Source organism: Opisthocomus hoazin, chromosome 2, assembly GCF_030867145.1.
Source record: "Opisthocomus hoazin isolate bOpiHoa1 chromosome 2, bOpiHoa1.hap1, whole genome shotgun sequence".
Taxonomy (NCBI): Eukaryota; Metazoa; Chordata; class Aves; order Opisthocomiformes; family Opisthocomidae; genus Opisthocomus; species Opisthocomus hoazin.
The window spans coordinates 42,500,999-42,525,797 of record NC_134415.1 but is presented as its reverse complement, the minus strand read 5'-3'; the positions used below and the strand labels follow the sequence as shown (position 1 = coordinate 42,525,797).

General features: G+C 46.5%; 1 protein-coding gene across 5 annotated transcripts; it reads right to left on the bottom strand.

Moving 5' to 3' along the window:
• Positions 1-919: 919 nt before the first annotated feature.
• On the bottom strand, positions 920-24,085 carry DHX57 (DExH-box helicase 57). Of its 5 annotated transcripts, none has more exons than XM_075413397.1 (25): positions 24,057-24,085; positions 22,574-22,803; positions 21,743-21,895; positions 21,294-21,464; positions 19,742-20,553; positions 17,540-17,733; positions 17,278-17,399; positions 16,823-17,018; positions 15,923-16,047; positions 14,617-14,750; positions 13,882-13,936; positions 12,919-13,121; positions 11,982-12,149; positions 10,801-10,917; positions 10,353-10,449; positions 8,875-9,048; positions 8,402-8,602; positions 7,366-7,642; positions 6,106-6,201; positions 5,923-6,006; positions 5,655-5,789; positions 4,752-4,826; positions 4,201-4,335; positions 3,016-3,216; positions 920-2,898 (listed from the first exon to the last, which is right to left on the bottom strand). In XM_075413397.1, the coding sequence occupies exons 2-25, from the start codon at positions 22,792-22,794 to the stop codon at positions 2,755-2,757; spliced, it is 4,290 nt and encodes a 1,429-aa protein (XP_075269512.1). In that variant the 5' UTR covers positions 22,795-22,803; positions 24,057-24,085; the 3' UTR covers positions 920-2,754. The 5 variants fall into 5 exon arrangements, with proteins under 5 accessions (XP_075269512.1, XP_075269514.1, XP_075269513.1 ...); XM_075413399.1 differs by having other exon boundaries at positions 11,982-12,146; XM_075413398.1 differs by lacking the exon at positions 24,057-24,085 and adding an exon at positions 23,583-23,650.
• Positions 24,086-24,799: the final 714 nt, after the last annotated feature.

Here is a 24,799-nt window from a genome sequence, read left to right as displayed (position 1 = left end):
TTGGGTTCCTTGCCCCTGCCCCATTGCAGTTTACAGCATCAATTACCCCACGCAACAGTGCCTGGAGGGATGGGGGGTAGCTTTAGCTTTTTCCCCTCTGCACTGCTGAAGCAAGCTGAGTCTACAATAAACCTGTAGATTGAAGCTTATCTAGTGATACTTTATTTTTCAATCTTTCCGCTCATTAGAATGTTACAAGAAAAAGGTGGGGGCTGGGGCTATGTTGCTGTGCGCAGGGGCAGAGGAGGGCTGGAAGGAGGGTTACTGGGAGTGAGCTTCAGTCAGCAGTAGGAGGGGGCAGCTCCCAGGGAGGGCGTCGGAGAGTGAACCACTCCAGCTGCTGCTGGTGGCTCTTAGGCCTCCCAGGGAGATGCGTGCTCAGCAGCAGCAGCGCTGCCCCGGGGTTTGGTGCCTGCCATCTGCATTTAACATGGGCCTCATCCTCTGGTCAGAGACTGCTGTCTCACAGGCAGCTCCAGCTGTAGGGTGCAGGGCTCGCAGCGTGCTGTAGGGTCCAGCTCTGCCTGTCCTGTTCCCTGGCACGCTGGGTGGGCTCACCCTGTCACAGGCAGTCTGTAATGCTGTAGGCCTTCACTCTTACAGGGAAACAGCACTGTTGCATGGCCTGGCACTGGTTGCAGGGGCTGAACGTAACTGCTAAAGTAATAAACCCACTGCGCCCAGCGCATGAAGCCGGTCAGCGCATACGGACTTCCTGGGCAGTAATGGGGCACTACTATGTAGAAACCCTCCTAAAGTACCAGCTGGCACTGCGTCCCAGGGTGAGACAGGAGGGGTTTGCTCACAGCTCGGTATCTGCCATCACCTTTTGTGCGTAGCTATTGATGTGTGCTTTGTTCCCTTCCCAGATGTGCCCATTCTGCCACCAAGGCACTGCACTAGGAAATCTCACAAGTCCTCCCTCCAGCAGGGAGGATGTGGCTAATTAATCACCTGCTATGTCATTGTCTGTCCTTGCCCTCACTTTCACTTGGGCATAGCCCAGGTGGAACTTAGCATGGGGGGGGTGGGGGCCATCATACACATCCTGCTTGAGCAGTAGTTTCCATCCAAAACACAACACTCCCTGATGACTGAGAAGTCATTTATTCAAGAGGATACCACTTTGAAAGCATATGGAAACCTGAGGTGAAAAATGGAATCTGTTCCTATTTCATTCCACAGCCCACCTGAACAGAAATGGGATTTCTTCCTCCTCCAGCACGGCCACCAGGCACATGCAGAAGCAATGCCGCTGTACCTAACAGTCCTGCTTTCTCCCAGAGCTAATGGCTGACAACACACTCCGAACACCTCCGCAGTCCCGCCCCAGGATTCCCAGCCTTAACAGCTCTTCACTAAACCTCGGGGGAAACCCCAGCGGTCCGGAGGCACAGTCAGTTCCAGGGCTATGGTGCAGCATTAAGCTATGGGAACAGTTTGGCCGCCTGCAGGTCAGCGTACTTGGAGACCATGCTCCTGCACAGGTATGCTGGGCTTGGTACGCCTGTCATCCTCGTGCAAGGGTGTGTTGCTGTGGAACTGCTGCTACAAACAGTCACCTGTGTTTTGAAAAAATCCAACTACTCCCCAACCAATGTGCTTCCCTCTGCTCAACATTCCTGACCCTGAAGGCTATTTCCGGGCAGGGCTAGTAGTAGAGACAGTGTTTACTCTGGTTTTACTACTACGGATGACAGCAAAGTCCTTTCACTTAAGGCAGTTGCTATTATTTGCAGTAACTAATACATGGAGCAGCCCAGCTGTAGCAATGCTCAGCACTGTGATTAAGCACTGCTGAAGGGAAGCAGTAATAGTGCATTATTACTGTGACATTCTGCCGCACTCTTCTGTAGCAGTCCACTCCCCAGAGCAGGAGTTTGGCTAAAGTTTCCACAAGTGGGACTTTCTCCTGGTTGTCCAGGGTGGCAGAGGGATGACCACCTACCAGAGAAGGTTACCAGATCCACACAGGGATCCATTTTTAATCGCACTACAGCAGTGCATTTAACCCATTTTACTTTTTTCACAGCGCGGGGCAGGGGCTAGGAAAGCCCAGCATTCAGGGGAAACATCCACACCCTCCTGCAGTTTCACACTGTAACCAGAACAGCCTGCACTGATCCACCACATTACTCCAGCTGATCCGGTACAGTCTCCCTGCCGGAGGATGCTCTCTAAATCCATCTCAGAATCCCTCAACAGGACTCAAAAGGCACTCACCTTTTTAAGGGCTTTGGGTTGAACTGTAAGCCAATCAATCCCCAGTCAGCCAAGACTGACTACCTCAGTAAAGTCTTGGCCAACATGCAGAAGTGAGTTTAAACCAATTTGGCAGCAGCTTATGATGTCACCTGCTGCCCTCCAGACGTTACTATTATAAGAAGCAGCTAGGTAATAGGCATTTTTGTGACCAGAAAACACTATTGCAAACATATAGCCTCATGAAAAAACACTTTACTTTCTTACTTGGAGGTTTCTATTCCTCCTGGGAGAGTTGCCATTGTCCCGTTTGCCAGAGTGTACTGGAAGCCACCTTACTTTCAACAAGCGATCTCTCTGCAAACAAAGGGGGGGAGAAAAAAAAAGCCACAACCCAACCCCCCCCCCCCCCCCCAACTTGTCAATAGTACTGTTGCCAACTTGGTCTTCCAGAGATCAGCGCCTTGTTTTGGGACAACAAATAGATCCAAGACATTGATGTTACTTGGTCTGTTCTCAGGCAGTGAGTCTTTACAGAAAGCTGTTCTCACGTTACTGCGTGGTCACAAGCTTTACAATCATACCGATGATCCGAGATCCACGGGGACACATGCATAAATCCATGCTGGGGTTCCTGATTTTATCCTGCAGCAGCTGGTCTAGCTCACAGCGCAGCTCTTTCACCAGCTCAGCCACCTAACACACGTGGTAAAACACAGAAACGAGTGTTACGGCTCGTGGACTGCATCTCCCACATTCTAAACACAAGCGCAGCTCTGCAGCACTCCCCGGATTATCCCTCCTTTTCCTTACCTGGTGAGAGGCAGCCACAAACCGTATCCAGCCATCATCAAGAGAAATGACAAATTCTCCCTTCTGCAGCTGCATGTGAACCTGCCCGCCTCCCAGCAGGACCAGCGGGTACACCGACACCATACTGCAGTCTCGAATGAACACGCGACTCGTCTTGATTTTCTCGTGATACACCAGGTAGGGGCTCTCAAAGTGCCTGGCCTGGAAGACGTACACAACATCCTCATTAAGGTGCCACATCTCTTCCTACCTGCGCCAGCAAATATGGGCCTGCCTGCCTCTTGCTCCCAGGCCTCCCCGTGCTTCTTCTATAGCTGCAAAGAACAGCAAATGTGCCTAAAATGCACCTGCATGACTAACGGACTCTCTCTGACCCATAAGAGCTGCCAATAACTTCGCCAGTTCTCCCTCGCTCCTTCCTGCTTTGCAGGGAGCATGTGAGAAACCAGCTAATTCATCAACCTTCCCTCAAGGCCCCAAGTTCTCCATTCCATGCTAAGGACGTTTCCATGCACACATCTGTTACACTCTTTTGAAGCAAGCGATGCACAGTTCAAAGCCTTTATAACCCAAATATGTGGTTCATGATTAAAAAAAACCACTTTTTTTAAAGCAAGTAATGAATCATCAGATATGGAGACAGACTTCATGAGACAAACATTACCATATATCATGGCAGAGACAGAAGAGCTCTTATCTAAGTATTTGTTATTAAGCCTGGAAGGAAATTAACTTCAGAGTTTGAGGACCCATGAAGAAACAAACCAGGGTATGTCCCTGAACGATTTAGCAATAAATAATGTTTCACCTGAAGAGACAAAGCCTAGGGAGGGGCAGTGGGGAGAAGTCATCTGTGTGTATGAAGGTGCTACACACACGCACGCAACCTCAGTCAATACCGAGGAGCAGCCAGGGGAGCATCACAGCTGCAACATTTTTGTGTGCAGCTTTGCACACGCAGCTTAAGAAAAAATGAACAGGGGGGTTACTGCATCTGCTAATTCCACTCCAGAGAATGGAGTCTAACTGTGTGCCCAAGAGGACACTCTTAACGCGGGAACGCACCATTATTTACAGTTCTAACAGGGGGCTGTTAGCGACACTCACTGTAATCTCAACTGCTCAAAGCAGAGATGATTTCTTTTACAAGAAAGAGGATGCTTTGCAGAAAAATACAATCCTGACCTGATAATTCACAGATGAAGGGTGAATGTGAACATAACCATCATTTTTTGTAACAAACTTCAGCTCTTCTGCTTTTGGTTGCATTTTGACCGCTCCTGTACTGGTCTTCTGGTATTTGCCCTCTGGCTTTTTCACCTATATGGCAAGATACAGTAAGTTACAAAAATCTGCTGTACCAGAAAACCTTTTTAGCTTATGTTTTAATTTTATCAAAACCAGAAACTCTTAAGTAGTAACGTGTCAAGTCACCACAGACAGATTTTACTCTCCAGGTGCTGTCTAACCCTGACTGTTCATTTGTAACCTCAGCCTTCTAAAAAGCTGTAGTTTCAAGTAGCTTCTTCAGAACACTTGCTGCTGGCTTCTGTGTGACACTAAAATCAGCAGCAGTCTCAAGCAACACAACCTGGAGCTCAGCTGCCTGGCTCTACAGTATAAGCAGCAAGCTCTGGCAACCTAAGCCAGGCTCAAGGCTGCCACAATCAGCCCAGACTGAAAGCAGGCCGTGTGGCTATGCCAGACAGCAGAAGGGAAAATCAATAAACTTTTACCTGGACAACATTGGGATACAGCGCAGCACACAACATGGCCGAGATCAGCTTGATGTTCTCTGCATTCGAATTTGCCTGTGAAATTAATGCATGCGTTAGGTATTCCACAGGTGAGTCTACAAAAGTAAAACCCTGCTTCCAGAATGATTGAATTCCTGAAAATGGTTTACTTTTATAGCTGCACTCCTGTGGAGAGGACTATATACCCGTGACAGGGGAGGACCAGTTACTGCTCCTAACGTCTCAGGCTAGGCCTGGGCTGTGTTCCCCCCACTATCAATGCAGCAAACTGGCCAACAACTATTTTGATGCAGTTAGTGCCAAACCTAGTTGTTCCCTAATGTCTGGCTACAAAGTGGCTTGCCCCCCAGAGAAAGCAAGCACAAGTTGTCCCAACGCACAGCGAGACTCTGCAACTACCAAACCCTTATCATCTCACCTTGTAGCCCTCTGGCTCCAGAGGCACTGCTTTCTGAAGATTGTCCACAAAGCCAAAATATTTCACTGCCTGCTCTGTAACGGAATTCTGTTCCCAAAATAAGTTTGGCACTAACCCCAACATTCAGGCCAGGTCATGAGTCAGACCTGTGCCTTTCCACCACTCACTGACTTCTACTGTGTGAAGTCAGCCGTGTTTCACTGTCTGAAAGGAGCAGGTTTCGGCTCACTTCCACATACAGGCCTCTTCTTCCTGGGCACGTCAGGCCTCACGCAATCGAGGCCAGTACCAGCACGTACGATGCGCAGGGAGGAAGACCAGAGCAGGCAGGAGGTGACTGTCGCCAGAGCAAGACTGCAAAGCCAGCCTGTGGCAGGAAGCCCACCAATGTACAGCCCAGCTGGCACCCAGGTCAAATGAAAAACTGCAGCATCGTTTTGGAGCACTGAAATGCTGCGAATTACCTCTTCTCCTGTGGCATCCAACACGCCATCACCTCCTTGGGACCACTTCTCAATGTCCCTGGCTCTTAATCCCTCCTTCACAAACCCAATGTCGGAAAGCAGTTCTGTGAATTGCCGTTTCAGACTGGCAATCTCCTACAAACAGACAGAGGGCTGGGACAGATGCCACACAGAGCGAGGCGAGTCTTCACTGGTTGCTTATTATAGTCATTAGGACTCTGCCAGTGTCTCAATTAGTCCCTGTGCAAGGCCACAAAAACTGACTTACCTGAAGAACTCTTCCTGACAAAAAGTTCTCCCTGCAGTAGTTGAAGCTTGCCTGAGATCCCTCTTTGATACTTAAACGCCATCCCTAATTGAAAAGACAGGAGCAAACCTTTAATAAAATATTTCAGCTTGAATTTCAAGCACATCACAAACCTCTGATAGAGGCTATTGAATTTCAGCTCACCTTATAGGCCTGGAGCAGAGCCAGGTAGTCGCTGTTTCCCACTGCAAACTGCAGCTTTTTTTTGTTTGCTTCTTCCTTTTTATCCCATGGTGACACCTAGACAGGTAGTAACAGATTAAGCGTGTTCTTCCCCTCACAACTTAGACAAGCCATTCCAAGAGCTGCACGGCACATAATCTTTGGTATTTTCACAGCAGCTCACAGGTCAGAATGCAAATATTCTCCATGGATAACAGAAAATACGGGGCATTCAAAAATGCCTAGTCAACAGCAGAGCACCTAAGCCCACTGTCCTACCTAACCACAAGAGATCCAAAGGTAAATTTATATTGACCAGCTCACAGGAAATATTTCATTTTGGGCAGACCTCTATGCAGCTGCAGAATGCCAAGATCCATGAAAAACAGCATCTGACAAATCTTAGCCAAGTTAATGGAGCTGAAGTTCAAATGAGAATGCCTATGCTAGAGAAAAAAGAGCATGGCAAGTCTAAAATCCACTTGGGTCTGAGAAAGAGAGAAGGCGATAGTAACTCAGGACATTCAAACATATGAATTAAAGTTCTATATCAGCGTATAGAAACTTGCAGCACTTAAAGTCAAAGTGCTGTAGAAGATGTCGAGTAAGCATATGGAAAACAATATGCAATTAAATAACTAGAACAATCTATTTCCAATTCTGTCACAACTATCTTCAATACAAACTATTTGCACTACTAACGATAGCAATCAAAACTTCAAGAAAGTCTGACTTTTCATGCAAGTTTGTACATGGCAGTAGAAGATTTAGGACAGTATGAGCACCTGTAAGGACAGCAGCTGATGCAAAAAGCCAAAGTGAAAGTGAACAAACTGAGATCCAAACCAAACTCTGCATTCACACCTCAGACATGCCGTTTTCATCATTATCACTGTTTTGTAATTATTTCTAACTGTTTCTTATGTTACTATTTATTTTCAGTTTTTACACCAAATTTGGACAAAATGGACTGGCTGCACTTCTTCGTTAAAATTAAAACTAATACCTGCTCTGTTTCTATTGCTCACTCATAAATAACATTTTTGTTGCTGCTGCAAGGTTTTGGTCTTCCGCTTATAACTGGACTTTTTTGACGAGCACTGCATTAACATGCAAACAATGTAGGCTAAAAAAGAGAATTAAAATAGTGATGTGTAGTACGCTGCAAGTTACAACAGCATTTTGCTGCTGAATGAAAACATTACTGCTTTCAAAGCGGGATACATGGTTCAGAATACTTACAAAAGGCGACTTAAAGGCCAGACTGGCTGCTATAGTTAGTGCAGGATCCAGGCAGCGGAAGATGGTGCCAAAGAGCATTAGCTTGCCAATCCTGACATCAACAGGCAGAGAAGCCAAGTGATATCCCAGAGGGGTGAGCTTTTCATCTGGAGTTAATGCTCCCAGGTCTTGTAGTCGCAGCTTTGATGCTCGCAAAGACTCAGTTCTAGGGGGCTCAATTAGTCGTGATAAGACAGAGTGAAGACTCTGGGCAGAAAACATCTCCAGAATCTTAATTCTTAAGGAGGGGGGAAAAAAAATTAAAAAAAAGAAAGTAAGAAAAGTAGCTTAGTTCCATCCACAGGACAAAAAAGCAAGCCTTTAGAAAAACACAACAGAACGGAACACCAACAGAAAACACGCTTCTAAGAAACAGGCCTGTAACGCATATTTCAAGCCAAGGAGCAATGCGAAATAATAGCTGGGGGGGGAGTGTACCTCATCCAACCTCACAGAGTTTGTAAGAACAGATTCCTATTTAGCACACTAGAGTTTAAAATAAAGTTTTTACTGTAAAAAAGTAATTTGTGGTGTTTTGTTTCCTTTTTGTACAAAGGGGTGCACAGCATGCAGCAGGGATAGGACAGTCTCATTTAGTATTTGCATGATGGTGGTGCTTGATCCAGGCTGTGGCTTTACTGCACTATGCTGCACGGGAACACCGCAGGGGAGTTTACAGCGTGAAGGGACAAACATCTACCGTGGGTCTGGAGTACGGGAATGCAGCTGTCTCCTCTGGCGATGAGAGATCTGAGAGACATATCTTTTTCCTAGGATCAGAGGAGAGCTAAGGAAGGCAAAGGGCAGGGAGAACTGGTGGAGGGTGCGATTCGGGGCAGCTGTGGATGCACAGGCAAAGTGATAGTAAGATCAAAGCAACCAGCCAACAAAGCCTTACAACTCCAGAGCAAGTTTCTTGGTTTCTAGGTGCTCCCTGCAGTGAGGAAGGACATTCTGCATGCTGGCCTTTTCCGGCAAGACAGGAACAACAGCTCACCTTAGACAAAGCTGCTCCAAGGGCACTCTTTGTATTTCTGGTAACTGCTGTTTTATAAGCTGATGGTTATAGTGATGGCTACTGAAAAGATGAAAGCAGACGCCTGAGGCTACACGGCCCGCTCGCCCTTTCCTTTGCAGAGCATTGGCCTTAGACACAAATGTGTCTTCCAGACTCTCCATTCCTTTGCTTGGGTCATATCTGCAGGAGAGCAAGAAACGGGCTTATATTCACAAGTGCAGAGTGAACTGGCTGGAGGTCAAACAGGCAGATGCTCCCAACTTCTGTATAGACACAATTCCCAACCCTGCAGCTGGATCTGAGTCTAGACTGGCTTCCTCCATCTTGCAGCTGCTTTCTGCAGGTCAAGTTCCTTGAAGTTTTTCCCAGCTCTTTGGAAGGCTTAAAGTATGCAGCTCAAGGCATGGAGCAGCTTCCCAAATCACAAAGCCCTGAGGAATGAATCCCCGTACCTTTTCTCTTTCATTTTTCCGGAATCAATCACATAGACCACGTCATCAATGGTGACAGATGTTTCTGCAATGTTTGTAGAGATGATGATTTTAGTAACTCCTGCAGGAGGCCTGAGGAACACAGACTGTTGTTCTTCACTAGACAGTGAAGAATGAAGTGGATAAACAACACACCTGGAAGGACAATATGACAGCACACTCAGTACATCTCCAGCCTTTTCCCTCTTGGGAACAAGCCGCCTGCACACACTTCTGCCTCACCAGTACTAGACACTGCCATTCAAAGCAATTTAAAACCAACAAACCTCTCTGCCATATCACCTTTAAGACACAGAATCATAGAACCTTTTAGGTTGGAAAAGACCCTTCAGACTGAGTCCAGCCGTTAACCTAACACCACCAAGTCCACCACTAAACCACGTCCCTAAGCACCACATCTACAGGTCTTTTAAATAACTCCAGGGATGGTGACTCAACCACCTCCCTTGGCAGCCTGTTCCAATGCCCGACCATTCTTTCAGTGAAGAAATTTTTCCTAATATCCAATCTAAACCTCCCCTGGTGCAACTTGCAGCCTTTTCCTCTCCTCCTATCACTTGTTGCTTGGGAAAAGAAACCAACACCCACCTCGCTACAACCTCCTTTCAGGTAGCTGTAGAGAGCAATGCAGTCTCCCCTCAGCCTTCTCTTCTCCAAACTAAACCACTCCAGCTCCCTCAGTCACTCCTCAAAGGAATTGTTCTCCAGACCCCTCACCAGCCTCGTTGCCCTTCTCTGGACACGCTCCAGCAACTCTTGCAGTGAGGGGCCCAAAACTGAACACAGTACTCGAGGTGCGGCCCCACCAGTGCCGAGTACACGGGCACGGTCACCTCCCTACTCCTGCTGGCCACACTATTTCTGATATATGTTCTACGGGAAGGTAGGGAAGTTTACAGAAGGGACAGGTCTCAGAACACAGCTGAGGAAAAATTCTGCCTCTTTTGAAGAGTCTAGAATCTGCCATTTATAATGCCAGACTGGAAGAAATCACTCCAGCTAACCTTGCCATGGACATCTGTGTAAAAACTGTTCAATCAAGGACATCCAATTACATCTACATTTAACAATCTAAGGCTAAATGCAACCACAACTGAATGTGTCTCAGCAAACATTCTGAAACAGAACAAGGGCTGAGGTAAAGTTTTCAACAGTCCACTCCATCATGCAGAACACAAAATGAAGAACACTCATCTACTGGGTCTCTGAGAACTTCAACAACTAACCTTCCTGAGTTGAGGAGCAAAAAATATAAAAAGAGCAAGCCAGTAAGATAGAAGAAAAGGAATTGCCCTGACTGGAGGCTAGACCTTCATATCACAAGCTGTCTCACACATTTAATAACCCTTATTTATCCTTGGATATAGGCAGGCTTTGTGCAGGGGGGTACGTTTTACTTATGGGTAAAGACTGATAGTTTTGGAGCTTTTCTGACTTACCTCTTGCTATGCCTGTTATTAAAAAGGGCATTAGACTGGAGCTGCTCATAAAGCATCTTGATTTCTGCTAGACCAGGCAAAAATATCAACACAGCACCTATATACATAGATTTAAAAAAAAAAAAAACAAAACAAAAATCACTGAACAGAAAGGACAGCATGATATTTTGTCAGTGTGCAGAAGGCCCAAGTCAGAACTCCAGCTCTGTTTTGCAATTATTGCACAAAACCCACACAGGCTGCAATAGTCCCTCACTAAAGACTTTCCAAAGTAGACAGTTCTCTCACCTTCCCCATCCCAGGGACTTTTTACTCAGCTAGTACTTTATTTTGTTTTCAAAAATAGCCAGTAACCACAGAAACTCTGCATGCTTAGTTTTGGGCTGTCTGTAAGTGCACAGCCTCCATGAATCTGCTTTTGTGTATCTCTCAAGGACAATGAAATTACCTGGCGGGTATGAATGTCTCCCAGCAACTATCCACTCCAGCAAGGCTTCAATTAATTCCAGATTGACTTTGTCCAAGTCCATGACAGACATTGTTTTCAACACTGCCTTACTAACCCCTGGGCAAAAAGAAAGAAAACACACAGTAAGCCCATCTCTTGTAAAAAACATCTGCTGGATGCATTGAACCAGTGTGGCTGCACAACCAACCACATCTTGGTTTAAACAGTATCTGGCTTAGACCAGACAGAGGTAGCTCCGTTAAGTGATTCAGTGCATCACATTCCACCTTCTATGCTTTCCTCTGTTTCAGCTCTTCCCTTCCTTTCTCATGTCTTACTGGGGCTCACATCAGCCCTGTGCACAGCCTAGACCAGGATCCATAGAATCCTAGAATGGTTTGGGTTGGAAGAGACCTTAAAGATCATCTGGTTCCAACCCCCCTGCCACAGGCAGGGACACCTTCCACCAGACCAGGTTGATCATAGCCCCGTCCAACCTGGCCTTGAACACTTCTCCAGGGAAGGGGCAGCCACAGCTTCTCTGGGCAACCTGTTCCAGAGCCTCACCACCCTCATAGTGAAGAATTTCTAATAGCTAATCTATAGCTACCCTCTTTCAACTTGAAGCCATTACCCCTTGTCCTATCACTGCATGCCCTTGTAAAAGTCCCTTCCCAGCTTTCTTGCAGGCCCCTTCAGGTACTGGAAGGCTGCTATAAGGTCTCCCTGCAGCCTTCTCTTCTGCAGGCTGAACAGCCCCAACTCTCTCAGCCTTTCCTCACAGGAGAGGTGTTCCAGCCCTCGGATCATTTTTGTGGCCCTCCTCTGGACCCACTCCAACAGCTCCACAGGTCTTTCGTGTGCTAAGGGCTCAGAGCTGCACACAGGACTCCAGGTGGGGTCTCACCAGAGTGGAGTAGAGGGGCAGAATCACCTCCCTTGACCTGCTGGCCATGCTGCTTTTGATGCAGCCCAGGATATAGCTGGCCTTCTGGGCTGCAAGTGTACATTGCTGGGTCATGTTGAGGTTCTCCTCAACCAGCATCCCCAAGTCCTTCTCCTCAGGGCTGCTCTCAATCCATTCTCCACCCAGCCTGTATTTGTGCTTGGGATTGCCCTGACCCAGGTGCAGGACCTTGCTCTTGGCCTTGCTGAACTTCATGAGGTTCACACAGACCCACCTCTCAACCCTGTCCAGGTCTCTCTGGATGGCACCCCTTCCCTCCAGCATGTCAACCGCACCACACAGCTTGGTGTCATTGGCAAACTTGCTGAGGATGCACTCAATCCCACTGTCCATGTCACCGACAAAGATGTTAAAACAGCACTGGTCCCAACAGTAGTATCTACTAGCAGAATGACATGCACACAGACTAGTGGTAAGAGGAGCCAAAAGTCTTCATACGGCCATTTACAGATACCTCCAGGACTACCTTCTCAAGCTCTCTTCTCCCAATGTTTTTTACACCAACTCAAAAAGACACCCAGATTCCATTACATTCTGAGACAGTAACTGTCTAGCAGGAATCTGAAGCTTTTAAGCCATGCCACTCACTCATTCCTACTGTGGAGTTCACCATAAGGGTGTGTGGGGATGAACTCTTCAGGACCAAGCACAAGGAGGATTTTGATTGTGGCAGAGTGGGAAGTTCATGGAAAGGTCTGCCTCTCTTGTTAAGCCATTCACAGAGTGACTGAATTGCTCTAGGAAGGCTTGTCATGCTGAATTGACCTCCTTGAAGTGCGCAGATACATGCTGTGCTTTAACTAAAGCTGCTCCAGAACAACAGATACAGAGAAGAAAGTGGAATTAACAAGGCATCTGAAAAGGGATGGAAACAGATAGTAGTTGAAAACTGCCCATTTTCAGATGCTAAGAACTATTTTCAGCCAAGATATTTGTTCCAGTTTAAAAGAACAATGGGTTCTTTTTTTTTTTTTTCCCCCCAATCTCGATGGAGGTTTCTGATCTCATCTAGAAGTAGTGACCCGCTTAACTTCACAAGTACAAAACTCTGAATTATATACATGCATTCAACATACAATATTATATGCTAACATACCATGTTGGCTGGCAAATACTGTATGCCAATTTATTAGATTTAACAAGGAGCTCACCTTTATACCGTGTAAGGAGCTGCTTCAGAGTTAATTTTTGGTCCGGGTCTGAATCTCTGACAACTGTGTCAGTGCCTTCCAGAATGCCAGCACGTCTCAGGTCCTCCTCTACTTCTTCAAATGCAGTTCTTGTGTGTCTTCCATTCTGTTTGTTTTCTTGCTTTGTCTTGCGCCTGTAGGGACTATTGTCCTCTAAAACATACCTGAACAGCAGAAGACCATTTAGTGGTGCGGAAGGAAGCCTAAGTCTTCTAATAATTAGCTACAGAGATAGGGTATCAAAAGAATTCATATATAAATCTGAGAGGAACTTTGTACAAGTGGGTTGCAAAACCACACAGTATCCAGGGCAAGGTGTCCTTCCACACTGGGATGTTAGTATTTTAAAAGCTGTGATGTGAAAGACTAGGACTGCAAACTCAATCTTGACAGCTAAGTGGGCAGCTCAGAGCAACAGTCCGCAAGTAATTTACAATAGCTAATCAATTTACTATCTGGAATATCTGAGCTGCTGCGACCCTCCAGTAACTACAAATGGTAACAGGAATCTGGTACCTGAGCTGCAAGGTAGGGCTTACAAAAAGGAATAGTGTGGAACCTGCATTTTACACCGTCAGTGCTGAAATCTTTCAAATTTCTTTTACTTGCCAACGTCTAACCACCACTGAAATAAGTAAAGGACAAGCACTGACAAGCCCTTCATGGCAAAGCTCACCTTTTATTGAGTACTTATGTGGTGTCTAATGCAGAAAGGTTTGTTTTGGCATGCGATCCTAGACCCCACTGCAGTATAAGAAGTACGGTTTAAAGTCAGTGCTTTAGCAGAACTCCAAGACTGCAGCTGATGGGGGAGATTTGAGATGATTTAATCTTTAAATCTACGCACAGAACTACTGCAGTCCCAAACTCAACAGTGCAACCTCAAAGGCCAAATACATCTGAGAACGTCTGGCAATTTCATACCTTGTCATTGCAATCACATCTTCCAGAAAAAACTGATCCACAGGAAACGTTCGACCTAGAAGGAAACATTAGAATAAATCTACATGCCACACAACACACAGAAAAGAGGAAAAAGACAGAAGGTGGTTATCATTTCACACAGGTTATTATGTCATACGCTGGCTTCACAGCTCTCACCTCTACTGCACTCTCTAACACAATTTCTGTCTAGTGGGTGTTTACCAAGCACGGTTTGGTAAAATGCACTTCCACAGTCAGAGAAGGGCTGATACACTTACAGGAACACATCCACGAGGCTACGTGTTTCTGTCATGCTCCATGTAGTCACTTAGCAACTTAAAATGCACATTTTGCTTAATGTGTACACATCCAGCTGGATCCTCTCACTGTTTGTTTATTTTTCACAAGGATAGAGAAGAGTCTTCACCTGTGGTGAAACTAGCTCAGGGAACCATGTCGTGCATGTCATGTCACTTCTGTCTTTTGAGGAAGGAAGTTCAGCTGGTATAGAGACACCACAAAAGATGCTCCATTTCCAAGTCTCCCCTCTCCTAAGTCTCACTGGTCTTTCCTTCTGTGCCCTTCGAATCATAGTTCTTGCATAAATCCTCATCTTGACACTTTGCAAATTATCCGCTTGCACTTGAATTGAGAAACACTCCGCAAGCAGAAATACTGAAAACAAAACCCTAAAACAATGAATGTGACAAGATAATAAAAATGAATCATTTTCACCTGGTATGTTAATAATTGGACAGGAGTGAAAGTATTGAGAAAAAAGCTCTGCATTCAAGGTGGCACTCATTAGTATAATGCGCAGGTCTGGCCTCAGAATCATTATATCCTTCAAAACCAGCAGCAAGAAGTCACTGAAGAAAACAAGCAAAAAGACATTTGAATTTCTTCAGTGTTAACTTTCAGGGTTTCTTTTTTTCTCCCTATTCTGTCCACATTCCTGGTGGTTTCAATAGCACAGCGATACCACCACAGAAGCATGAGCTTCTCAGAATGGCTGGAGGCTAACAATACGGTAAATCAATGGCAGTCAGTCTGCTTACTTTTTGGTTGTCCTTTGCTAGAGTGTCAGGATTACTTGGCAAATTCATTTAAGCAACAAAAAGCTCTAGCTACCTTACAAATTAATTACATTAATGACAGATAACAAATTAACTCAAAGTAACAGATGAGTCCTTTTTACTCCTCTTTCTCACTGGAAGAGTTATTCAAACTTACCCACTCTTCCCTGTTCACTGTATTCTCCCTAAATATTTACAGCTTTTGTTGCCTGCCTGGCAGACTGGCTCAAAGTGATTTTAGATGAGAAGAAGAATCCTTGAGAGATACAAGCCCTTTCATGAGGCTAAAATACAATCTGAGCTGTAACGGGTATAAATCAATGACAACAGGTCCCAGTCAAAGCCTCCTGGAAACCTACTGCATTGCAGTGTTTCACAAGGAAAACATCAAAGAAAAAGATCCTTGCCACTTAGTTTGCAGAGATACTGACAGACATTATCTTTTGCCTGGCATCAGTAGTTAAGTGGGCTAAGACTGCAGGAGGCTGGAGCAGCATAGGATAAGACTGTGTCAGAACTAGTAAAATCTATAGACTAGAAGAAAATGTGAGCAGTTGTTGCTTGCAGGTGCTCTGCTGAAGCCTGCATCAGGAGAAATAATTCCCAAAAGGGCATGTGAAGAATCAAGGTATTTGGTAAAAGCTGAAACAAGGGAAGAATAAGAACCAGACAACTGTGCTTAAAAAGTTACTTAACCCTCCAGCCCCATTCAAAACCTCTTTTCAACACCACTGCAACGTGATGGCAGATTGGAGGCACTGAAATTTAAGAGACAAGTGCTTTCTCTGCAAGCTGCTGCAACACAACTTCCTACTGCCCAAAGACAAGCAGCTAAAACCAGACTCCTTCCACCATCCCACCTTACTGCCACAGCATCAACAAGTCTGACTTCAGTTACTTGCACCTTAGTCACCTTTCTCCTTCTATGTTTCTTCATTTTGCTTATCGGATAAGTGATTATTTACCTTTCTTCTGTTCTTTCGTGAACTTCATCAACAATAACATGTGTGATTCCCTGCAAAGTCAGATCTCCTTCCAGTCTTCTCAATAGCACGCCAGCAGTGCAGTACAAGAGTCTGGTAGCTGAGGACTTGAATGGTAAGACAAAGCATTCAGTTGACTTTGTGTGATTTAACATAGTGCAAAGAGAGTATGTGTCGCTGTAAAGCATTCGGTTTCAGCTGAGTGCCAGGTTTGACAGAAAGGGAACAAGCAATCCCTGCTGGAGACAGGCTGAACAATTCTTCCTTCTTGATTAAAACTTAAGAGCATCTGCTTCTTACCAAGGGGCATTGCTAGCTATACGGGGTAAACAAGAAATCGGAACTGTTTTTCCTGTGGAAGCTGCTTTCTGACAAACAACTCGGGTCTCTGTCCCTAGAAAGACTTGGTGAATGTTTTTTTTAAACACAGTTGTTGGAAAAAGCAATCAGCTGCAATGTAGACAAAATTTCACTTCCAAGACAGCAGCTTGAGTTCAACCCCCCATTCAGGCTGACTGAAGCTGTACCCTTCAACCTGCACTTGGGAGACAAATGGAAATGTAGACAAGTGGAAATGAAGTCAGTAGCCTTCCAGCGGACAGAAGTGTTACTTATACTCTCAGACCCCTTCACCTATCTCAATACGAAAGCAAAACAACAATACAAGACATAGTACTACACTCTCATTCTGTAAAGTAGACTGTGTAATTTGAGGTTGAGTAAAATACAGAATATATTTCACACTATAATACAAAATACAGGTGATACAGACTTGCTTGTCTCACTATATGGCAGATATAGCGCAGAGATTCTGTATGCTAGAGAAGCACTAAGCATATCTTTATAGAACTAAATGAAAACCAACAAGCAAAGCGTATATACCTTTACACTTTCCAGACGGATCTGATATCCAACAGTGCGCCCAATCCTTTCTGTTCTTTCCTTGGCTACACGTTCAGCCACAGAAATGGCAGAGATCCTGCGAGGCTGAGTGCAGACAATATTTGCAACTCTGCTTGGAGATCCTTGCAATGACGCATCCAAAATAAACTGAGGAATCTGAGTGGTTTTCCCACATCTGCACAACAAAAACAGAGATTAATTAAAAAAACCCACAAACCCAACATCTCCCATCCATATAAACTAAGGAGACGGCATTCCACTTCAAATTCGCTTTGTTTCATTCGTGCCATTCTTCACAGGAAGTTCACCTAGGACTGCTGTGACTGGTCACAGATGGACCACGACCCTAACCTTTTCAGGACATGGATACACATTTCACATTCTTCTGTGTATACTTTGATACATGAAGTCTCTACATGCAATCACACTCTTACCCTGTCATGCCGCTCACAACAAGAACTTGGTGGCTCTTCAGCAAATCAAGAATGGTTTCTCTCTCCTGCCACGCAGGGAGCTTCTGTCTTTCGTACAACATAGACTGGAAGTGCCTAGAAGACTGATGCACAAAAACAGACAGCATGGCAGTAAGAACCCCACTGGAGTGGAACAGAACCACCTGAAACAGCAGCCTGTGGCTTAAATATTTATTTCTCTAAAGCGAGCATGAAAGCAGATATTCTGTTCTGTACATTATACCTTTTTCAGCCGAAACTGTGTGCAGATTTTAACATTTTCGTTATACAGAGACTTTGCCTGCACATCATACTTTTTGGACAGCTTTTTCTTGAGGTTCACGTAACTCTCGTTCTCCACAACAACTTGTTCAGGCTCATCATCCTCCTCCTCTTCTGCCACCTCCTCTTCTTCCTGAGGCTCTGACACTGTTGAGGCTTGAGACAGAGAATGTACAGTTAGGTATTCTTGTTACCAATGATCAGGACCTCATCAGCACTGCAGAACAGACACACGTCCCAAGAGCATTTTCAACAAAGAACCTCGTTAGATCAGAGCTGAGGGTCTGCAGGACTGGTTTTGGCATGCATCCAAACCCTAGCAGTAAACCTTCCCTCACCCCATCAAACAGACCACAACTTCTCCAGCTCCAACCCACTTGTCACTACCCTTGTGCCAGCTGTGCTCTGCGACACCACGGTCTGGGTGGCCACATGGTGAACCAGACTGGTATCTGGTTTGCCTTCCTGAACATGTTTCATGTGTCTCAGCTCCCCTCTCCAATTCACCACATGACCACTTCTATGGAGCACAAGACTGTGATGACAGCACCAGCTTAAATTAATGAAAACTACATTGTAACATTAAGTGTTAAGCCACTGCCAAGTACTTTTAAAGCAAGGCTGAAACTGGAACAGGTACTTTGGTGCCTACTGCCTATCAGTTGAAGCGGGATTTGCTCAGACAGTAAGCCAGCCCTTCAAAGTTTTAAGGCTACATTTAACTAAATTTAACTAGTTCTCCTTCCCCTCTACACTGCCCTGGTGAGGCCTCATCTGGAGTACTGTGTCCAGTTCTGGGCTCCCCAGTTCAAGAAGGATGAAGAGCTACTGGAGAGAGTCCAGCGGAGGGCTACAAGGATGGTGAGGGGACTGGAGCATCTCCACTAGGAGGAGAGGTTGAGGGAACTGGGCTTGTTCAGCCTGAAAAAGAGAAGGCTGCGAGGGGACCTTATAAATGCCTACAAATATCTGAAGGGTGGGTGTCAGGAGGATGGGGCCAAGCTCTTTTCAGTGGTGCCCAGTGACAGGACAAGGGGTAATGGGCACAAACTGAAGCACAGGAAGTTCCGTCTGAACATGAGGAGGAACTTCTTCTCTCTGAGGGTGACGGAGCACTGGAACAGGCTGCCCAGGGAGGTTGTGGAGTCTCCTTCTCTGGAGATATTCAAGACCCGCCTGGACAAGGTCCTGTGCAGCCTGCTGTAGGTGACCCTGCTTCGGCGGGGGGGTTGGACTAGATGACCCACAGAGGTCCCTTCCAACCCCTACTATTCTGTGATTCTGTAAACAAGGTATTTTATAACATCAGAAAGATTATTTGGAATCTCTCATTTCAATTTCTGGAAGAAAGCTGTCTTTCTGCGGAGCTATTAAAAAGAAAAAAAGGAACAATTTGTTTTACTGTAACAAAAAAATAGGCTATTGCTATTTAGGTGCTCTAAACCATGATGCAGTTGTTCTTGAAAACTCTCTTGAAGAAAGTCTGTCTTAGATAAAACAGTTTTGGAATTGAGAGCCTGAAGGTCATCTATGCTACAGAGCTGCTGTCATCCTGCCACAAGTGACACAGACTCAACTGTCTGCCTGTGAAATCAACCTAGTTGCACTTGCACGCAGAAAAAGGGATGATACCTTGAACAACATTCTAGAACTGCTTGCACTATTTACGTAGCCTCAAATCTACCTCTACAAAATTAATTTGGAAGCAGCGCTGGTAATTTTAAGTTTTGTTTTTTTTTTTTTTTTTTTAAAATATGTTTCTGAATTGATGAGTAGCACATGCACCAAAGCTTGCAAACCTTCCCCGTTCCCTTCCAAGCACACTTCTCCGGTCAGTTTTGGTGAGCTCACACCACATCTCTCAATGGCTTTTTATTGTACGTGAGTAGGCATCATTCACTCTGCCAATCCAAACTCATTAGCTCTGTGTTCCTTTAACTCAGCTCTTGCCAGCAGAAAACCCCTCTGCTGCACCTTTATTATGAAGGGGACTTCCTGAGGCACAGACAGATTATGGATTTGGCTCACCACATGACCTTCATCTCCAGAAAAGTTTTGGAACAGATGCCTGAATTGGGCTCTCTGCCTCTGTGTTTTTTTGTTTTTTTTTTAAATCTCTTTGACTGTTCTTAGCCCAGAAACTGTAGAGGGAAATTTGGTGTACCTTCGGACATTTGACTTGAACCAGATGTAGTCTCTGCCTGTAGCTTTACTGAAGGTGTTGCCAGCAGGGGCACAGGAGGAACACTATACTTGTGGTGAGTATTTTTAAGTAACTCGCTTATTTCAGATTCATCTTCTAAGCAAGTCACTAAGGTGTACACCACCGGTTCATTAGACTCTGCAGCTGTCAAGGACTTCCCAAAGAGGAATTCAGCAATGTGTAAACGACAAGCAAGAGGTAGATTCTCGTCGGTGGAATAAAATGCCACAAGCGGTGCCTGGAGTGGATACTTGTTTTCCTCAGGAAATCTTACTTCAAGTTCATATACGGGACCATCAGTGTTAGTTCTGAGATGGGCATCATCTACAGAGTTCCTGGCTGGTTGTAGTGGGTGGTTTGGAGGGAATTCATGTCCAAATCTGCATTTTGAACCAAACCTGCAGCCTCCTTGGAGATAAAATTTACATATTTCCTTTGAAGTCTGCTTTGCTGTGTCCATAGTACAACCACTCTTTTGTTTAGATTTGCTGAGCCTGTTTGCTAGGTAGTCCAATTCCAAACTAAAAGTCCAAACACGGTTTTTAATTCTTTCTACAAATTTTTCTCCATAGATTGACCGTAGGGCAAAAGCCTCTTCTTGTCTCTGTTCTAAACATTCCTCTGGACTGGCTTCAGCAGCTGTTGCAGAAACCTGCATCTTCTCTCCGTATCTTTCGGCAAAGCACTGCAATAGCAAATACTCCAATGAAGCCCCAATATTACCATTGCAGGATCTCAGTACTGTCCTACAACGCTCACTGTCAAAACCATACCTGCAATAAAACAGAGACAATGTGGCAACAAGTGAGTGACAGAGATTTGTATGAAGGAAAATAACTACAGATCTGCTTGATTAGGCTTACAGTAAAGAATGATGTATGGCATGAGATACTATTACAACTACTGGGGGAAAAACCCACATCAAAATACCTACGCTATTTTAAATGACAGTGGCAGGCGGTCATTTGGTGTCTGTGAATGCTAGTCCATTGTTTATAAGGTGACAAATTAGTTTATGTGGCAACTATCTCACACCTCAGAATGTAGCACATAATAGTTACAGCATTAGGTTTCCCAGCTGAACTACATAAATTAAACTCTTCAGAAAAAGCTGAGTCCTCTCACATATAAAACTCTCCAACAAAGCAAAAATAGTTAATAAATGCTCATATCTGGATGAAGAACACTTGGAAGGTTTTGAAACATTACCTCCCTGGAAGAAACATACATATACAGCAATGCTCCCCTGAGCTTTCCCAACATCTGTTTCATTGTCTTGGAGAAAGAACTGAAAATTTCACTGAAAAAAGGCTGGAGTGATTTATTTTCATAAAACCATTCATTTAAATTCATCTTGCTGAGGATTAATTAAATTTGTAGGAGATATAAAGTCCTCAGTTCTGCACAAAGAACTTCCCTGGAGTCAAGAGGAAGTCCAAGCACTGAGGGCTTACAGTATCGAGACTAGTGATTTACCTCTTCAGGATACAAATCATTCACTGAAAAGCATCACCTGGAGAGTTTGTGCACAGCAAACGAAGACACTTCACTTTCCACAACTCTGTGCTCAGCTGGCTCAGCAGACGACCCTGGTATTATGTCAGAAACTTCCTGATCTGTTGACCAGCACTGTTCATCATCAAGGTAGTCAGGTTCATCATCATCTTCACCAGAACCAGCTACTCTGATAAAAACATTTATCAAATTAAAATGAAACAAAACTATACTATTGAGTAGACACAAAACTCTGCCTCCACAGTTTTAAATCCTCCATTTAAATGGAGGATTCTGCTACCCCTTTCCCAGAGCTAACACTGTATAAGAACAAAGCAGACTCAGAACCACAGGATTTGATATCAAATTAAAAGTGGAAAAAAGAATACTGTTTGCATTTCTAACAGTCTGCCTCTTAAAGAGTGCTCATCTAGAAAAGCTAGAAGTAGTGCCTCCATTTAAACTAACTCTGATTCAGGAGCCAGTTCCTGCCCTTGAAGCTCCTGAAGAAGTTCTTTCACTCTTCTCTGATTCTCCGATGTCATGTGTATGGTTTGCAGAGGCATTTTCACTTCAGGTCTCTGTTTCGTTTGCCCTCCTCTTCTGGCAGGGGCATTTGATCTAAAAAAATTGAACATAACAATGACTTATTTGCCTGGCTTACATGATCTTGACTGAATTGGGATGTGTTAGGACCCAACCCTGTGACTCAAAACAAGAAAACCAAAATAAGACAATTCCGTCACCAAAGGATTATTCATTTGGGCTCATTCTTACCTGACCAGGACATGTGTGTCTATATCTGTGCACACACAGGCATGCATATATGTATTTTATCCTATGTCAAATCCAAAGTGATTTAATAAACAGTTTGCTAGGTAAAGCTGTTCTCAGAATACAGTACAACCACGTATTTCTAAGCCAGATTCGTCAGAATACATTCAGGATACTAAATTAATTCTGAATTGCTTATTTTCCATGGCCCACCTTCTTTGTAATACACAAAAATGAATATCCTGTGTTTATTAGTGTTTTCTGATCACAGACATTCTGAAATTACTTTATGACCAAAGAAGAAAATCAGAGGTTCTAATATTTTTTAAAAAGCAAATTCCCTAGCTATAAAATGTTAAAAGTGTTAATGAAAAAAAGACACGTAAAAACTGCTTCATACTGAAACAGCTGCATCAGCCCTTCACTCTTGTGTATATTCAAAGATGTCCAACAACCAGCCTCAAAGTATCCCAAACATCTCTCTGTCAGATCCCCCCAGGTTAACAGAAAGACCTGGATTCCAACCTTGGTTCCTCAAAGAGACAGAAATCATCTCCATCGTCCCAAATTTTTGTCGAACATTTCCTACTTCCACCAAGTTGAGACTTGTTTGAATGGCCACTGCTGCCTCCTCCTCTTCTTCCTCCTCCTCTTCCACCGCCTCCTCTTCCTCCTCCTCCTCCTCCTCCTCTTCCTCTTCCTCCACCTTTGTTGGGCTTTCCCCTTTTCCTTCCTGCTGAATTCATGTTCTCTTGCTGAGGAAGGGAAAAAAAATAGCCCTTAGTTATGAAGATGATTTAGCATACTGCAAGTGTTGGGGCATACATTACATTATCTGTTTTTCCATGTGACAAGAGAAGCTACCTTCTCAAACTGCAGTTAGTTATCTGTACATTGGTATTTGCATGCACCTGAAGCACAGCACATTCTTCTCGAACACTGTTAAACAAGTTCTATGGTTTTAGAAAATGAACATAATATTCCTCACAGCTGTTCAACCAGAAATTGCAGGACCTCTGGCCAAAGGATGAACCTGCCAGCAGTGCCACCTAGCCTGGGAGCTCCAGTTTTGCCGCTCTGATGGAACTTTCTTGGACACGGGAGCCCAAAGGACAAACCTCCAGGGGAACTTCCACAGCAGAAAGCAGCCTGCGCCCTGACGCTTTTCAACTCAGGAGTTTTGCAGGGCTGAGAGTTAAAGGTCATAGGTGAGCTGAAGCCAAAGATACAGTTTGTTTCCACACTAACCTGCTCCTGACCCATCCCCACCTGCAAGGAGCTGCCCAGATGGCTGAGCGCTCTGCGGAGCCTGGGCAGCAGAGTGACCAGGGACCCATCTTAGAGAACAAAAGTCCTCCTCTCCTTCTGACAGCAGGACCTTCACCAGCTCTGACACAACGAGCCCGTCCGCATGAAGCAGTTGTGACAAAACGTCCCAACGTTCACACACGCCCCCAGTACCACGCTCCTGCAGACGGAAAGCTGCTGCAGGGCCAGGCGAGCGCCTGTGGACAGCCTGGCAGGAGCTCCTCACCCGGGTCTGGGCACCGGCACCTCCAGAGCCCGGGCAGGAACTGCCGGGGCCGCGCCAGCGAGGGCTCGGAGAGCGGCAGCAGCTCGGGGCTCGGCAGGCAGCAGGCTTCCCCCGTTGCGGCCGTTTCCCCCGCTGCAGCTCCAGCAGGGCCGGACGGGGCTCAGCAGACAAGCCGGCCCCGCTCGGGGCGGCCCGGCACCCGCGGCCGTGGCTGCCAGACGGGGCCCGGCCCCTTCCCCCCGCCCCGCACACCGGCACCCCCCGCCCGGGGAGCCCCAGGCCTCCTCCCCGGCCCTGGACACCAGCCCTCACCGCAGAGTCCCGGTCTCCGTCCCCTCCTCCCGCCCGCGTCCCCGGAACGCCATCCCCCGCCCGCCCGCCTCCCCTCAGCCTCCCTCACGGACCCCCGCGCACCCCACAGCGCCATCACTCCCCCCCAGCCCCGGGGACACCCGTGCCTGTCCCCTCTCCCACCTCTCCGCTCCGCACCGGCCCGGCGCGGCCTCCCCTCACCCGGAAGTGCTCGCCTTCCCCTTCCGGGCCGGCGGCCTCCCTAAGACGGCGGGCACTTCCGCCTGGCAACCGTGGCCGCCGGCGGTGCCTGCCCCGATGCCCTCGCCCGGCGCCCCGCGGGCGGCACCGAGGGCTCCCCGGCGGCGGCGGGCCGCGGCCCCGAGCAGCGCGCTGGTAACGGCGTGCGGTGTGCGGGGCTGTGCCGGTACCTCTGGACCTCGGGCAGCGGTCGTCAGCGGTGACGCCGCCTGCTTCTTCCTCCGCAGGCGCTGCGGCTGGCCGAGCGTCTGTCGCGTTCCCAGACGGAGACAAGTATGGTGAGACGTCCTCGGCGGGCGCCGGCTCCCGCCGCCGGGCTGCGGCCGGACGCGGGGAATCCGCGCCGGCGTCAGGGCGGGGGCTGCGCCGGGGACACAGGGTCACCCGCGGGGGCTGGCCCGGACCCCCCCCGCCATCCCATCGGGGCTTGGGTATCTCCGTGGGCGCAGACCCCACAACCAGCCCCTCCGGGCAACCTGTGCCAGGCTGGAATTTAAAGCAGAAAAACTCCACCAGCAAGAGCAGACCGTTGCCGAGTGGCACGCAGCTCTCGCTGCAAAAGAACCCCCCCAGGCCCCCGCAGCCGGCTGCGGGTGTTCCCCCAGGGCCCTCTTGCAGACAGCCACAGCCTGACGGCCCCCCGGGGCCCGCTGTGCCCCCGGCCG